This window comes from Chelonoidis abingdonii, chromosome 1 (assembly GCF_003597395.2).
Source record: "Chelonoidis abingdonii isolate Lonesome George chromosome 1, CheloAbing_2.0, whole genome shotgun sequence".
NCBI lineage: Eukaryota > Metazoa > Chordata > Testudines > Testudinidae > Chelonoidis > Chelonoidis abingdonii.
In genome coordinates this window covers 88792013-88810245 of record NC_133769.1, presented here as the reverse complement: position 1 = coordinate 88810245, position 18233 = coordinate 88792013, and the positions used below count along the sequence as shown (strand labels likewise).

The following is an 18233-nucleotide window of genomic DNA, read 5'->3' as shown; positions in this document are numbered from 1 at the left end:
ATATCTAATTATAGAACATACAACCAGTTTGAGGTTTGTGCCTTCTTCCTGGATAATCTGCCCTGAGGTTGGTACTCACAGTCATGACGCGTTCCAGACAGCTTAACACTTTGTCCCTAGATGTATACATTTAACCATATTAAACACATGTTGTTTGCTTGTGTTCAGTTTACCATGCTCTGAATCAGTGACCTGTCCTCTTCAATATTTACGACTTCCCCCAATTTTTGTGTCATCTGCAAACTTTATCTGTGATGATTTTGTGTTTTCTTCCAGATCATTGATAAAAATGTTACATAGCATAAGGCCGAGACCGATCCCTGCAGGACCTCACTTGAAATACACCCTCTCAATGACAATTACCCATTTACAGTTACATTACAAGACCTACCAGTTAGCCAGTTTTTAATCCATTTAGTGGCTGCCATGTTAATTTTATATGGGTCTAGTTTTTTAATCAAAATGTTGTACAGTACCAAGTCAAACACCTTACAGAAGTCTAAGTATATTACGCCAACACTATTACCTTTAGCAACTAAATTTGTAATCTCATTAAAAAAATCAAGTTAGTTTGACAGGGTCAATTTTCCATAAACTCATCTTGATTTGCATTAATTACATTACCAGCCTCTAATCCTTTATAATTTGTATTTCTAAGGGTATCAAAATGTTTTACAAAGTATCAAGCCTGACAATACCGCTACGAAGTACAATAAATCCTTAAAAGATGGGGAAACAGGCACAGAACTTAAATGTCTTGCTTGGGGTTATGCAGGAAGCCTGTGGCAGAGCTGGGCATAGAGCAAAACTCTCCCAATTCCCAGTTCCACACTTTGGGTCTGATCTAAAGTCTATTGAAATCAATTGGAGTCTTTGCATTGACTGAGCTATGAATGAGGCCTTTTAACCACAAGTACTTTGCTTTAAAAAAAACAAACAAAAAAAACAGTGTTGCATTCCTACTTGATTCCTGCAATACAAAGCTCTGTTACAGAAAGGTGTCTTAGAAGTGGGAGAATACCTCAGACTTTCTGATTTTACTATAGTGAATTTCTCAAAAACCAGCAATAATCACTTCAGAAGATCGTTAGCAATACAGTCCATTTTCTCATTCATTTCCCCTCTTTCCTCTCATCTCTCCTTCCACTGTATTCACTTCATTTTGTTTTCAAAATCCAGGAAAACTGTTAGTGCAGGACAACTAGTTTAGATAGCTCTTACAGGATTCAACTTGTAAGAGCCTCTCCACATCAGATATTGGAGGACTATTAAGAAGATCCAGCTCTGCAGGGAATCCATTTACTGGCCAGTTTTGTAGATCTCTGTGTCCCTTCATAGATGTTTCATTATTTTTGAACTGTAATATTCAACTTCTTCAGAAAACTGAGACTAATAATCTAACATGCAAAGATTTCATCTCTTAATGATATCGGAAAGACAATTATCCTGACCAAATCCAGTAAATGCTCTTTCAAGTAAGTACTTTTTCCATTTCACATTATGTGTGTGTGTGAATTTATTGCTTATGAAAGGTGAGCCATTCATAGGAAACTAAATTATCTCGCTTCATACACAGACCAAGTTCAAAACGGGTAAAAGCAAGGTAAGCTTCCCCATACTGTCTTGTCTAAGTGCACTAGTCTGACATAAAGAAGCTGTGGGTGGAGGTGAGAAGTGGTTTGGTCTGCACTTCCAATTCAACCCTTTGCCACTCTTCACTAATTTCCTTGTATCCATCATCTGCTATTTACAAATACAGGCTATTGTATCATTTCTTCATCTGCTGATTCCCAGCACTAATTCCGCTCTTCTGGAAACAGCATTTCCTCTTCACCAGTTCAGCATGGTGAGAGACAGACAGGCCTACATGGAATGACACGATATTCAATCTGATATTTTCTGAGTGCTAACATGTCATTTTAATGAACCACAACTTTTGACAAACAATTCAAAATGCCTGGACACTAATAAATTCTGATTTTTTCCAGTTTCCCCACTTTCAGTCAGCAAACTATGGATTTAGTCCACATATTTTCCCCTTTGGCTTCTGAGGATTTTGTTCCTACAACACAGGGTACAGAAGAAATTGCTAGTATTTACCTTTTTATTGTCTAAATGTTATTCTAATGAGAAGACAAACAAACAGACAGGAAAGTGTGATTAGTTTTTATCTCCACCATTAGAGAGAAACCTGATTTGTGCAGATATCAAGACTTAAGCAGGATGAGAACTTTCAAGACTTATGCAACTACCATAAAGTCTTCTCTAGAAATAGCTGGACTCTGCTGGGTTTCTCTCTAATAAAAGTCCATCAGAGAGTCTGTAAGAAGCAAACACCAGCTGCCAGTATCCTGGATCTCTCCCAGCCAGGCTTCAAGTTAGGGCATGGTACAGAGACAGCACTTGTTCTGGTGGAGAACCTCCTCCATCCTCATCCTGCTGGATCTCTCTATGGTATTTGATACAGTTGATCACCAAATATTCCTGCTCTACCATCAAGAAGCTGCATGGGTGAACAGAAATGCCTCTCAGACTGAACCCAGAAAGACAAAATTGACAACTGCTCATCTGTTCCCAGAACCCTCTTCCCAGGGCCTCTCATTGTTTAGTTCTATCTACCATCCTAGTCAACATCTATGTGAAGCCACTGGGGGACCTGATTAGACACTATGGGATGAAATGCCAGCCACATGCAGATGATACCCAGCTCTCCACTGCTTTCACATAGATAATTAGCAGCGGCATCTCTCAACTCTCCCGATGCCTGTCAGAGAGAAGAAGAACAGCTGTCTAAAGCTGAACCCAGGCAATTCAAAGGTAAATGTTGGTAGGAAGAGGAAAGTGCTTTGAAAAATTCACCTCCTCTGTAACATCTCCTTTTACTCACTGTGTACTGACTAAAAATATTTCTTCACATTTTCATCCTTTGGAGTCCTATGCAGCTACCTAGCCAAATAGACAAGGCAGCTAAAAATGCTCCCTTCTGCTTGTGGCTGGCCATAAGACCATCTTGCTACAGTGATCCATGCATTTGTGACCTTCAGGCTTAGTTTACTGAAACTCATTGTATCTAAAGGTTAATCAACTCATGCACGTTGAAAAAATTCGTTTGGTACAAAATACAGCAGAACATCTGCTGAGCAAAGCAGGGCAGCAGGAACACATCACAATCATCACTCAATTCTACACTGGTCCCCAATAAATACAGCACCCAATTCAAGGTCTCTGTTCTAACATCAAAAGCCTCCATGAGATTGGCCTGAGCTATCTAAGAGATCACATCTCCATCCATGACCATGACATCCCTTTACAGCTATGATATACTGGAACAATGAAACTGTCGCCCAATAGGAAGAGGCTAACAGGTGTGGGACCTCGACTATGTAATTCACCCCCATAAGACATAGGAATGACCATATACCCCACAACACCCAGAACCAAAGGCAAAACTAATGTCTTCAACTTAACTTTCCAACATAGCTCTTTACGGATGAATCTGACCCAGTTAAATGCGCTCGTAAAAATATCCTACTACTATCTGAGATTTTAGTTCTACAGGTGGGGAAGAGAGAGATGGTTTATTCTTGAGGTTTTTATTGTTATTTTTTAATTACTTGGAAGGCACTCAGATATGATGGGGCTAAAGAGGTAGGCGGTGCTCTCATGTCAGCAGCACTTTGGAAGAAGGGGTTGATAATCTACCTCTTTCCTCTCTGTGGGTCATCAGCTGAATCTGGAATTCTTTCACATGCTGAATCAGGAATTTCTGATGGTTTCCAGCTGGCTCCTCAGTTCTCTTTGATGAGTCTGAAACAAGAAGAAATGATCCCACTTGTCCTCCTTGAGCTCAGGAAAGCTGATGTCCAAGTTTTATGCTGAATGCTTTTGCTCTGTCATGCATGGACCAAACATTCACATTCAACTTGTTTAAGTGCCCAAAGGGGCTAAGCAGACCACCCAAGATGGATTATCAAAGGTGCCAGCAAGGGGTGAGCACTACTTTTGTCAGGACAAGCTGTACTTTTGTTCTTAACTTAAGCTCTCATTGGAACCACTTGGCACAATCTTTTTCACCAAATGACTTACTTGTTTTTATTGCCTCTCAGTCAGCACTGAGCTCCAACAAATACTCAGTAACATGCAACATGGACACGTGAGGCTCAGCAGCACCCTCTGACCGTAGCAATTTCAGCAAATACAGCTCGTCTTCCAATTCAGTGACACGTTGGTCAAACTCTGTGTACAGGGAGACTTGCACTTTGTGGCATACATGTTATATGTTTTTTAATGTGGCTTCTAGTGTTATATAGAATGTAAATCCTGGAAGACTCCAGTGCTGTTTTATTTCCAGAAGTTGTGGCAGCCTATGGTCCACACTCCAATTCTACACTGCAAACAGGAATTATTTCCAGGGAGTTCAATGGCCTGTGTTATACAGGAGTTCAGACTGGATGAGAACAATGGTCCCTTCTAGCTTTAGAATCTCTGAAACACCAATTCATACTGATCTACTAGCAGCTGGACTTTAGTGACTAGCTAAAGTTTTCAGGTTACAAGAAAATGATGTCTTAAAATACACACAGTACTGTAGGACTTCTTCTGAGCATCATTTAAAAAAATAATGTTCAATGTATTGAATCATTTTTTGCAAAGTGTTATATTTTGCATATGACCTAGTGACCACCGCTAAGAGGGTTATGACCAGGGCCGGGGCTTCTATTTAGGCAACCTAGGCGGTCGCCTAAGGCACCAGGATTTGGGAGGGTGGCAGATTGCTCCAGTGGAGCCGTGGGACCAGTGGACTGTCCGCAGGAACACCTGCAGGAGGTCCACTGGAGCCTCGAGACCAGCAAGCCGGCTCTGCGCCTAGGGCGCCAAAAACCCTGGCGCCACTCCTGGTTATGACTCAAGACTTGGGAAACCCTGATCTAATGTAATAAAACAGTATGCAATCTGAAATAATGCAGTGAATTATTTAGTTTCCCCTGCATCCAGTAATGAGATTTTTTACTGATAGTCAAGTATCAGAGGGGTAGCCATGTTAATGTGGATCTGTAAAAGCAGCAAAGAGTCCTGTGGCACCATATAGACTAACAGACGTATTGGAGCATGAGCTTTCGTGGGTGAATACCCACTTCGTCAGATGCATGACTAGTAGTGACATTGTAGGGACAGTGGAGTGAGCCCAAGACAACTGTAAAATGAAAAGCAGCAAGTCTAACTCAATACAAACTGAATATAGAACAATTTACTCATTGAGGGATTACGCTCTATGTCAGAGAGAGGTGTGGTTTAAGCAAGGGGCTGGGAATACTGAGCTCCAAGCTCAGCTCTGACACTGACCCAGGCTGGAGTCTTGGCAAATCATTCAAAGTCACAGAGTAATACAGTTTAAGGCCAGAAGTGACCACTAGATCATCTAGTCTAACTCCTGTATATCACGGGCCACTAGCACCTGCATACCCACAAACCTAAATTAGACCATAATATTACATAGTTCAGGAGACAAGAGAAGATGGATCACTTGATGATTGCCTGTTCTGTTCATTCCCTCTGGGGCACCTGGCACTGGCCACTATCAGAAGACAGAATACTGGGCTAGATGGACCTTTGGTCTGACCCAGTATGGCCACTCTTATAAGTTATGTTCTTAAGACTATATCTAGACTCCATTTGGCTTGTCTATGGACTCTGACCTTGGTTCTGTTCCACAAACTGTCCCTAGACCTCAGTTTTAGCACTTCCCTTGGCCCTGCTCTCAACTCTGTGGTTGCCTTCGACCCTTGTACCTGTTCTTTTCCTTTGGCTTTAACCACCAGGTCTGACTGCCTCTAACCCAGAGCCTCACACTGAGCAAGTGAGGAAGAGCAAGCCAACCCAGCCGTGCACTCTCTGGGATTCTGACTGGTTGCTAAGTACCTAAATCCCTTTTGAAAATAGGACTTAGGCTCCTACATAGACATTGCAATGCTGAGTGCTGCAATGCCTAAATACCTTTACAAATCTGGGCATAGTGGTGAGTAGTTCTAAGTCCATCCAATAGAGGGCAGCAGTACACACACACTAGCTAGCACACTCCAATACTTCACTTCTTTACAAGGTTGCTGTGAAGATCAATGAGATTGAGTAAAATACACTGACTAGCCTGATCAGACAGCAAATGTGAACAATCAGGACGGAGGTGGGGAGTAATAGGAGCCTATATAAGAAAAAGCCTCCAATATCGGGACTGTCCCTATAAAACTGGGACATCTGGTCACCCTAACGCTGACCATTAAAAACATTGGAACATAACTACTGATAAAGATGGGCCTCAGCTCCCAAGTTCAGGGGTGTTCAGATTTGAGGGTTTGGTGACCAGAGAGCAAGTGTGAAAAATCAGGACGGGGGTGGGGTGTAATAGACGTCTATGCAAGACAGAGCCCCAAATATTGGAACTGTCCCTATAAAATCGAAACATCTGGTTACTATAGGTTCAGCCCATTATAAAGAAGGCACTAACTTTAAAATTCCCAGTGCTTGGGGGTGTTGATTAATTCTTATTAATTATCATTCATTATTTAGGGTGCAAGTTCCTTTTAAATTATATATATATATATATATATAAATTTTACAGAATGTCACTCCAGCACTGACACTGAAAACGTGCGTAAGCTGTTCCACTGCAGGAGACAATAATCTTTCTTGCTTTGTTTGTTTTGTTTAAGAGGTATTAGAATGTTCAATTAATCAAATGATTTAACTGGATGAATATTATTGGATGCTTTATATAATAGATTATGATGCAATTGAATACAGTGTTACATATGGTGCAAAAAGCATTATCTTTTATCTGTAGTTAGCCCCCTCGTGGAAATGCAGATGAGAGTTCATTTCACTGATCTTACCTGCTTTGCTTCATTGAATATTTCTGAAATGGAAATTCTTCACCCCAGGGCTTACTTTAGCTTCTCCTGGACTTACATTCTGCCCACCTCACCTGATATGGTGCCTATCTCTGACATAACAACCCCACTGAGACAACGTCATGTTTTCCTGCAGGTCTGTCTCGCTCCTAAGGCATGTTTCAGGTGTTGTATTGGCAAATGTACATTGTGAATTGCTATATGGTGCCTAAATGTGTTGCTGCTTTCAGGATCTTTCAGTTTTCCCAGAATTTTTGATGATGAATATTCTTTTTGAGTGGTTAAAAAACAAGGCAAAATACAGAGTGTGTGTGAAATAATGAGCACTGCAATCATAAACTGCATCATTTTACCACGTACGTAGAGAGTGAGATGCTCAAGGTTACATCTGGGAATACAGAGGCAGAGTATTGGGTAGAACCTAGATCTCCCGAGTTACAGTTGTGTGCTTTTGCCCCAGGACAATCCAAGAATTGATATTGAACTGCAGGTAGTGTGGGATGGAAGCCACATAGAATTATTAGTTTTAACTCTAAGATGCTAACCCATTATGTGTTCACATAATTTCTGAGAATATACCCATTGGAAGTGCTCCCATGAGCTAGTTCAGGGTTAACATTGACCAGCCAAACTGAGGTAAAGAGTGCTAACCTGTGTCTACATTAAGGAAAAGGTCTTGGTTAAACTGGGATTAGGTAACAAATCAGATAACCCTGATTTCTATCTAGATTATTTCAGGCCTCAGTCCTGCAATCTTCTATGTTTGGGCAGAGCCCTATTAATTTGGGGCTCCATGCAAGTGGAGGCCACGCACACAAAGCAGTTTGCAGTGTTGAGGCACATCTGTAGTCTCCCCCTTCTAAATTGTTGAGGTGGAGGGCAATCAGACTGATACGGTTTTGTGTTTTGTATTATCACAGAGCAAATAACAAAAAATATAGAATTACATTGCATAGTAATGATCTTTCCAGGGATTCTAAAAGCTTCATACATTTTTAATGCTCAAAATTCATTTCTGTACAGACTTGTGTTAAGACTAAGAAACAATAGCTATCGCACATTCCTGGTTTCCCAGAATCTATCCTATTTTGTATTTAATTTTCAATAACCTCTCATTTTTGACAGAGGCATTTTCTTTAACAATGGCCTCCAAGCAGACTCAGTATTCAGGGTTTGATTCTGATCTCTCACACACTAGTTTTATAGTGATGTGTAATTCCTTACATTTCAGTGGAAGTGCTCCTTATTTATACCAGTTTAAATGAGATCAGAATTAGGTTGTCTCTATTCATGGCTTGCATTCTCTTCTCAAAAGTACTTGTATCAGTATCTGTCTTTGGCAGTGAATGCATCCATTTTTGTTTGACTTCTAGGCATTCATTGCTTGCAGCATGATACTTTAGGAGCCCTTCAGTGGAAAGAAATCCTCTCATTCAAATCCCTCTTAGAACTTACTTATACTGTGTTCTCTACAAGAACTGAGTTTAAAAAAATAAAAAAAACTAATCTAATTGAATCATCAAGCTGTGTAAGTGTCTTACCATATAACTGCTTATTCTTATTGCAACCATTGTCCCAACTCTTTTTTTTCCTGTCTTTGTGTCTGTTATCCTCAGTGATTGTATGATGTCTGAATCCAACTCGTTAGATCTTTAAGTAGAGTCACTCTTTGTTTCTGTGGAGCATCTAGCATCCCCCTCGACCACTCAAAAAGGAATAATATATAGTAATAATAACAGCCTGGGTTGTCCCTCCGGCAAGATTTCTCTGGAGTGCATGAAGGGAATTTTAGTGAGGCACTCCTTGTGGTAGTCCTCCCCTGTTTTTTAGGTGGGTGAGATTTGCGCCCCCCCCCCCACCCTACCCCATCCCCTGCATAAAAAGTTGCAGGTCATCTCCCAGATTAGCCAAAACTCCAGGGATCTGTGGGAAGCTGGGGACATTTATAGGCTATTTATGTACCATCATTCATACCAGCTCTTGACTGGTCCCCATAGTCACTGGCAGCATGGTTCAACTGGAACATCTGCCCTAGTCTCTAGCATCATGGTACTAGGGGAGAGTCACTCCCACCCCCCACTCCTCCGCACTCTCTGGCAGCATGGTTCCATTGAAGCATGCACCCCACCTCCACAGTCCCTGGCAGTGTGGCTCCGAGTTTCATGTCTATTGAAAAGATAACATAGCCATAGCCTGAAGGGGAGAACAACGTGCATCCCTCTGCATGGGAGGCAAGTTTGTAGAAATTTTGGTGGTGCCCAGAACCCGCTCCCCCAACTCCACCCCCTCAAACTCCACCTCCACCTGCCTAAAGCTCTGGGTGGGGTTTCAGAGGGGAGGTCTGGGGTGCAGGTCCTGGGCTGGGGATTAGGGTTCAGGAGGGGTGCAGGCTTTGGGAAGGAGTTTGGGTGCTGGATGCAGGCTCCGGACTGGGGCAGGGGGTGGGTTGCAGGATGGGGTGAGGGCTGCAGGCTTTGGGACAGAGTTTGGGTGCAGGCTTTGGGCTGGTGGGGGGGGTGTAGGAAGGGGTGAGGGGTGCAGGCTCTGGGAGGGAGTTTGGGTGCTGGGTGCTAGCTCTGGCTGGGGCAGACGGGTGGGTGTGCAGGAGGGGTAGGGGTGCAGGCTTTTGTGATGGGAGTTTGGGTGCAGGCTCGGCTGGGGATGGGGGTATAGGAAGGGAGTGGTGCAACACTGGGTCGAGGAATTCAGGCTGCAGGGGCCTGAGGGTGGGGCTGAGATGAAGGGGTCATGATAGCGGGGGGCTCAGGGCTGGGGCAGAGGATTAGGGCGGCCGGGGGAATTGGAGGGCTATCTGGCTGGGGCCGAGATCGGTTCAGCGGGGATAAGGGCTCTGGCTGGGATGAGGGATTCATTGATGTCGGGGGGATGGGGGCTTCTGGCTTTGGGCAGAGGATCAGGGTGCAGGGGGATGAGGGCTCTGGCTGGGGAATGAGGGTTTGGGGGGTTGGACGAGGCTCAGGGCAGGACAGAAGAGTCAGTGGTAGGGCAGCCTGCCTTGCATTAGCCCGATGGCAGGTGCTAGGGACCTGCAGCAGACAGCATTCTGGGGGCCGTGGACGCCGATCTCTGGCAGCACTATATAAGAGCAGGCAAGGGGATGCGGCGGAGGGGGGAACGCAGAGGGAGGGGTGGATAGGCGGAGGCCGGGACCCGCTCCAGGCAGGGAACGCAGGGGGAGGCGGAGGCCCGCCAGGCCGGGTGCCTTGAGGCCGGGGTCCGCTCCAGGCCAGGGACGCAGTGGGCGGGCGGGAACGGGGGGGCCCTCGGGGGCCGGGGCCAGGGCCTGATCCAGGCAGGGCTGGGGGAGAGACTCAGCTCCAAATATTACTGGAGCAGGGCACCCAGCCCTGAATATTCCTGGTGCTCAGGCACCGCAAACATATATAACCTGCCGCCTATGTCCCTCTGCTGTATCACTATTCTCCACTGTGCTCTCAGTCTCTGCCTCCCTCCCTGTGTGGTAAGGGGAGACCCATGACCCTTCCTTGCTCAATTCTGTGTTGATCCTGGCCAGTAAGATGCTCCTTTTTGTGGGTAGGCTAAATGTAGGGAAGTGCGATGAATGGGAGCTTCCATCTCTGTCCCAGGAGCTGTACAAAAACAGTGGCGAGCCCCTGGAATGTACAATAGCTGTTGTTTTCCCCTTTTAAATGGCACTGTTGTCGCAGAGCTTCAAATCAACAAGATTAGGAAACATGCCAAAATCTGAAAGTACAAAGCAAGTGAAAACAGAAGAAAAACCTCATCTTGAGATGCCCCATAAAGCAGCAGTTGAAGCAACAGCTAGTGAAGATCAAGGAGCATTTACTCCTAACCATAGAGGGGCTGAGATGAGTCTGCCATGTACCAGCCATGATGCTTTTTTGTTCTACTCCCCAACTGAACCATCTTAATGCCCTGCAGCTTTTATTAACAAATGAGTTGGGGGCCAAATTATGGCTGGCTAGTGAAAAAACAGATTCTCCCCCCAAAATAAGTGCCTATAAACTGTTTAATGTATACTGGTGGGATGTGCAGAGCTCAGAGAAAGCTTTCCTCATGCAGTGCATCCTGTTGTCTGAGGAAGATGTGTACTGGGGGGACGTTGTTTGGATAGGGTGGCTGTGTCTGATGTGCATAAAAATCTGCCCCACATCCCCAGATTCCTTTGTAATGCCCCATTATTCTCCTTCATGACTCCTACCAAGAAAGCTTTGAAGAACGGATTCTCTGTATGTTTTCAAGGGACCCAGAATTGGGGTAGCTAGCCAGCCCTCTTCTGCCTAATACTGCTTCAGAAGCATGTGTTTCTGAATTGTTTATCTGGCATATGCTTAAGTCAGAATTTGGCACATTGGTTAGATACAGATGGAAAGAACTACAGTAAAGACAGTTCCTAATCAAATAATGTTACAAAATGCTAGGCAATTGCTCCTTTTGGAGACATAAGAAAGATGTGTACTACCAGATCATTGTGTTCTGCAAACTGTATTGTAAAATCTGCTACTGCCACCATCAGGAGGACATCAAAATATAAAATGCTGTTGGTCACATGGCTTTTGACTAGAAAGCACATCACATAATAAATTCAATAAGAAACATGCCATATGACGTCAATGTTTTTTAACATATATGATAATATGGGTTGAGCTCTTCTTGTGTGGGGAGGGAGTCTCTACTGTCAGGCATTCATAAGAGAAATCATAGATAATTTACAGTAATTTGGGCCCTGTAGCAATAATTATTTGCAGAACATATATACTACATCAAAGGATCCAAATGAAATAACTAGTATTCCCAGTTTTCAAAAGTACAAATGAAAAGCACAGGTAGCAATAAAATGCTAAAAAATATTCAGCATATGCCACAATATAAATTGAATGTCTACTTGAATATCCTTCTGCAAATCTTGGGCACCTTTTATCTACAGGCTAGCTAACTAGATTTAGAAGCCTGACCTCCCTTTGGCTACCGCAGTTTGCAAGCGCACTTGAAATGATGCGTGAGCAATTGACATCAGAGGTGTAAGTATCAGATATGTAGGCACAGTCAGGGTATGTCCACACTACGAAATTAAGTTGAATTTATAGAAATCGTTTTTTCAGAAATCGTTTTTATACAGTTGATCATGTGTGTCCCCACAAAAAATGCTCTAAGTGCATTAAGTTGGTGGACTGCGTCCACAGTACTGAGCGTAGCATTGATTTCTGCAGCGTTGCACTGTAGGTAGCTGTGGGTAGCTATCCCACAGTTCCTGCAATTTTCGCCGCCCATTGGAATTCTGGGTTGAGATCCCAATGCCTGATGGGGCAAAAACAGTGTCGCGAGTGGTTCTGGTTACATGTCATCAGCCCCTCCCCACTGTGAAAGCAACGGCAGACAATCATTTTTTTCCTGGGTTACCTGTGCAGATGGCATACCACAGCAAGCATGGAGCCCGCACACCTGACCATCACCATACGTCTCCTGGGTGCTGGCAGACGTGAGACTGCATTGCTACACAGCAGCAGCTCTTTGCCTTTTGGCAGCAGACGATGTGTTACGATTGGTAGCCATTGTCGTCGTATTCCTGGGTGCTCTTTTAACTGATCTCAGTAAGGTCAGTCGGGGCGCCTGGGCAGACATGGGAGTGACTCAGCCAGGTCATTCTCATCTTCTACCGAGCACCCAGGAGATGACAATGGCTAGTAGTCCTACTGCACTGTCTTCCGGTGAGCAGCCAGGAGATGATGATGGCTAGCAATCATAATGCAGCATCTTCTGCCGAGCACCCAGAAGATGACGATGGCTAACAGTCAAACTGCACCGTCTGCTACCACCCTAAAGATGTAAAAGATAGATGGAGTGGATCAGAATAAGAAATAGACCTGATTTGTTTTGTATTCGTTTGCTTCCTCCCTCCCTCCCTTCTTCTCTCCCTCCATGAAATCAATGGCCTGCTAAACCCAGGGTTTTGAGTTCGATCCTTGAGGGGGCCATTCTGTGTGACAGTTGTTTGTGTTTCTCCTTGATGCAAAGCCACACCCTTTGTGGATTTTAATTCCCTGCAAGCCATGTCATCAGTCATCCCTCCCTCTGTCAGAGCAGACAATTTTTTCGTGCCATTTTTCAACCCAGACGCCATAGCACTGGGATCATGGAGACCGCTCAGATCACCGCGGCAATTATGAGTACTGTAAACACCATGCGTGTTATCCTGCAGTATGTGCAGAACCAGAACCTGCCAAAGCAAAACCAGGTGAGGAGGTGACGGCAGCACGGTGACGAGATTGATGAGGACATAGACATGGACATACACTTCTCGCAAAGTACGGGCCCTGGCTATGTGCACATCATGGTGTTAATGGGGCAGGTTCATGCTGTGGAATGTCGATTCTGGGCCCGGGAAACAAGCACAGACTGGTGGGACCGAATAGTAGTGCAGGTCTGGGACAATTCCCAGTGGCTGCGAAACTTTCGCATGCATAAGGGCACTTTCATGGAACTTTGAGACATGCTTTCCCCTGCTCTGAAGCACCAGAATACCAAGATGAGTATAAATCTATAAAAAGGGAAGTAAAAACAACCCAGGAAACTACAGACTAGTTAGTTTAACTTCTGTGCCAGGGAAGATAATGGAGCAAGTAATTAAAGAAATCATCTGCAAACACTTGGAAGTTGGTAAGGTGATAGGGAATAGCCAGCATGGATTTGTAAAGAACAAATCATGGCAAACAAATCTGATAGCTTTCTTTGATAGGATAACAAGTCTTGTGGATAAGGGAGAAGCAGTGGATGTGGTACACCTAGACTTTAGTAAGGCATTTGATACGATCTCGCATGATATTCTTATCAATAAACTAGGCAAATACATCTTAGATGGGGCTAATATAAAGTGGGTGCATAACTGGCTGGATAACTGTACTCAGAGAGTAGTTATTAATGGTTCCCAATCCTGCCTGAAAGGTATAGTAAGTGGGGTTCCACAGGGGTCTGTTTTGGGATTGGCTCTGTTCAATATTTTCATCAGCGACTTAGACACTGGCATAGAAAGTACGCTTATTAACTTTTCAGTTGATACCAAACTGTGAGGGATTGCAACTGCTTTGGAGGATAGGATCATAATTCAAAATGATCTGGACAAATTGGAGAAATGGTCTGAGGTAAACAGGATGAAGTTTAACAAAGACAAATGCAAAGTGCTCCACTTAGGAAGGAACAATCAGTTTCAAACATACAGAATGGGAAGAGACTGTCTAGGAAGGAGTATGGCAGAAAAGGATCTCAGGGTTATAGTGGACACAAACTAAATATGAGTCAACAGTGTAATGCTGTTGCAAAAAAAGCAAACGTGATTCTGGGGTGCATTAACAGGTGTATTGTGAGCAAGAGACAAAAGTCATTCTTCCGCTCTACTCTGTGCTGGTTAGGCCTCAGCTGGAGTATTGTGTCCAGTTCTGGGCACCACATTGAACCTCCCCCTCCACCCCCCCTTGGTTCACTCTACTTCCCTGTAGATATTTAAGAGTAGGTTAGATAAATGTCTATCAGGGATGGTCTAGACAGTATTTGGTCCTGCCATGAGGGCAGGGGACTGGACTCGATGACCTCTCGAGGTCCCTTCCAGTCCTAGAGTCTATGAATCTATGAGAGCAGCCCTCACAGTTGAGAAGCGAGTGGCGATAGCCCTGTGGAAGCTTGCAACGCTAGACAGCTACCAGTCAGTCCGGCACCAATTTGGTGTGGGCAAAGATACTGTGGGGGCTGCTGTGATCCAAGTAGCCAACGCAAAGAGCTGCCAACGGTAGTGACTCTGGGAAATGTGCAGGTCATAGTGGATGGCTTTGCTGCAATGGGATTCCCTAACTGTGGTGGAGCTATAGACGGAACCTACATCCCTATCTTGGCACTGGGCACCCAGCCAGCGAGTACATAAACTGCAAGGGGTACTTTTCAATGCTGCTGCAAGCACTGGTGGATCACAAGGGACATTTCACCAACATCAATGTGGGATGGCTGGGAAAGGTACATGACGCTCATGTCTTCAGGAACTCTGGTCTGTTTCAAAAGTTTTTCTTCCCAGACCAGAAAATTACCATTGGGGATGTTGAAATGCCTATAGTTTTCCTTGGGGACCCAGCCTACCCCCTTAATGCCATGGTTTATGAAGCCATACACAGGCAGCCTGCACAGTAGTCAGGAGCTGTTCAACTACAGGCTGAGCAAGTGCAGAATGGTGGTAGAATGTGCATTTGGACATTTAAAAGCACACTGGGGCAGTTTACTGACTTGGATAGACCTCAGCAAAACCAATATTCCCATTGTTATTACTGCTTGCTGTGCACTCCACAATATCTGTGAGAATAAGGAGGAGACGTTTATGCGGCGTGGGAGGTTGAGGCAAATTGCTTGGCTGCTGATTACGTGCAGCCCGACACCAGGGTGGTTAGATGAGTACATGAGGGTGCGATGTGCATCAGAGAAGTTTAGAAAACCAGTTTCATGATTGGCCAGGCTACGGTGTGAAAGTTCTGTTTGTTTCTCCTTGATGAACCCCTCCCCCCTTGATTCACTCTACTTCCCTGTAAGCTCGCCACCCTTCCCTCCCCATTTTGATCACCGCTTGCAGAGGCAATAAAGTCATTGTTACTTCACATTCATGCATTCTTTATTAATTCATCACACAAATGGGGGAAAATTACCAAGGTATCCCGGGAGGGGTGGAGGAGGAGGGAAGCACCGGGTGGGGTTAGGAAGGATGGAAGGACAAGGCCACGTTGCACTTTAAAACTTTAAAACTTATTGAAGGCCAGCCTTCTATTGCTTGGGCAATCCTCTGGGGTGGAGTGGCTGGGTGGCCGGAGACCCCCTCACCGTGTTCTTGGGCATCTGGGTGAGGAGGCTATGGAACTTGAGGAGGAGGGCAGTTGGTTACACAGGGGCTGTAGTGGCGATCTGTGCTCCTGCTGCCTTTCCTGCAGCTCAACCATATGCTGGAGCATATGAGTTTGATCTTTCAGGAGCCTGAGCATCAACTTTTCCAGTAGCTGTTCTGGCCACGAATGCCAGGGCAAATTAATCATTAAACATGTTTGCTTTTAAACCGTGTGTGATATTTACAAAGGTACACTCTCTAGAGGTCTCTTCTCCACCTTCAGGGTCCGGGAGCACGCCTTGGGTGAGTTCAGGGGTTACTGGCTCCAGGTCCAGGTTGAAAAACACATCTTGGCTGTTGGAGAAACCAGTTTCTCCACTTCCTTGCTGTGAGCTATCTTCGATCTCTTCATCATCATCTTCCTCATCCACAAAACCTGCTTCCCTATTGCGTGATTCTCCATTGACAGAGTCAAAGCACAGGGTTGGGGTAGTGGTGGCTGTGCCCCCTAGCATGGCATGCAGCTCAACATAGAAGCGGCATGTTTGGGGCTCTGATCCAGAGCAGCTGTTTGCCTCTCTGGTTTTTACGTAGGCTTGCCTTAGCTCCTTAATTTTCATGCGGCACTGCTGTGCGTCCCTGTTATGGCCTCCATCCTTCATGCCCTTTGAAACTTTTTCTAATGTTTTGGCATTTCGTTTACTGGAATGGAGTTCAGTTAGCAAAGATTCGTCTCCCCATATGGTGAGCAGATCCTGTACCTCCTGTTTGGTCCATGCTGGAGCTCTTTTGTGATCCTGGGACTCCATCATGGTCACCTTTGCTGATAAGATCTGCACTCACCTGCACCTTGCCACGTTGGCCAAACAGGAAATGAGATTCAAAAGTTTGCCAGCCTTTTCTTGTCTTCCTGGCCAGTGCATCTGAGCTGAGAGCGCTGTCCAGAGCGGTCATAATGGAGCACTCTGGGATAGCTCCCGGAGGCCAATACCATCGAATTGCGTCCACACTACCCCAAATTCACCCGGGAAGGCCGATTTCAGCGCTAATCCCCTTGTCGGAGGTGGAATAAAGAAATTGATTTAAAGAGCCCTTTAAGTCGAAAAAAAGGATTTCGTCGTGTGGACGGGTCCAGGCTTAAATCGAGGTAACGCTGCTAAATTCAACCTAAAGTCGCAGTGTAGACCAGGCCTCAGAAAGTAAGATGTCGAAATTACATCAGTTGACCTACAGTGATTTGCACCTATAGTCAGGGAGACCTGATTAAGGCTGGGCTGAAAAGCAAACCTGATGGGCCAGATCCCCAATACATGTAAATCATCATAACACCATTGAAAGATGGTTCATCTCAGCAGTGGATCTGGTCCGCTGTGTATACTTTCTGTGCATCTGTTTGTTGTTTCCTTTTCTTTCAGCTATGTGCAGTGTGCATATGTTTGCATTTATTTTGTGTTTATCCTCATCACCAGTGGTGTTCTGATCTCACTAGCCCATCTCATGGTTTTGTGTCATTCATATTAAGAATCACTAAGCAAGCCTTTAATTTAAGGAATTTAATAATAAAGACATGCCCTAGTGGTTTATAATTTCAAGTCACCAAAGGTTAACTTCTCTGTGTCTGACAGGGTAGAACCTGCCCTGCTTCTGTTTAAAACTATGGATTATTTTATTCACTAATTCATTGTGTGTCTATTTCTTATAGAACATAGGTTGCATGTTACAGATTAAAATGCTATCAGACATTAAATCAAACCATCCCCAATAGCCAAGGTAAGCAGTCCTCTTTTCTGTATCCCTATCTATCTACCTACCATGAGGCTGTTCAAAAGAGTTGCATAGCTGTGGCTGCCATGGCAAAGGGGACCAAATTTTCAGTGTCGAGCTGGGCATGGCAAATTTAAGACACACTAGTAATATCTAGAGGTGGGATCCACAAAGGGACTTAGGAGTTGCAAATCTGAGCATCACAGAGCCTAACTTCCAGTCCCCTAGAAAATCACAGGAACAGTTCTGAGATTCACACCTATACAATCAATGGGGAGAGATAGGGGAAATGTGTTCCACAAAACCAGCACATGAAGTGGGGAGCTGCCTAAGCTAGCCAATGGGAAAGGCCAACAAGGGGCAGGGTGTGCTTAATCCAGCCATATAGTTGGATCTGTAGATTATAGATATATCGATTACTTAAGAACCCCAGTTATCACTTTGAGGGTTGACAGGTTCTTGTCCCAAGATCAGGCCCAGTATTATTTAAATTATTATATAGTTGGGAACCCCAGTGTGCCCAGTTGCAACACTCACACTATAGGAGCTCTTCTATCTTTACAAATAGTTTATTAACACATTTAGCATAGTCACAAACATCCCAGCTCAGGAAGGTAGATAGTGTGACACCGTGACAGCCCAATATTCACCACTGTCATGTAATTAGGATATGTTTTGTACAAAGTATGTCTGAAGAGGTATCATTCTAA

General features: G+C 44.5%; 1 protein-coding gene across 1 annotated transcript; it reads right to left on the bottom strand.

Moving 5' to 3' along the window:
- Nucleotides 1-15959: 15959 nt before the first annotated feature.
- On the bottom strand, nt 15960-16796 carry LOC142047007 (zinc finger and SCAN domain-containing protein 29-like). Its single transcript, XM_075067521.1, has one exon. It carries the CDS (start codon nt 16569-16571, stop codon nt 15960-15962), a length of 612 nt encoding a protein of 203 aa, XP_074923622.1. The 5' UTR covers nt 16572-16796.
- Between the last annotated feature and the right edge of the window lie 1437 nt (nt 16797-18233).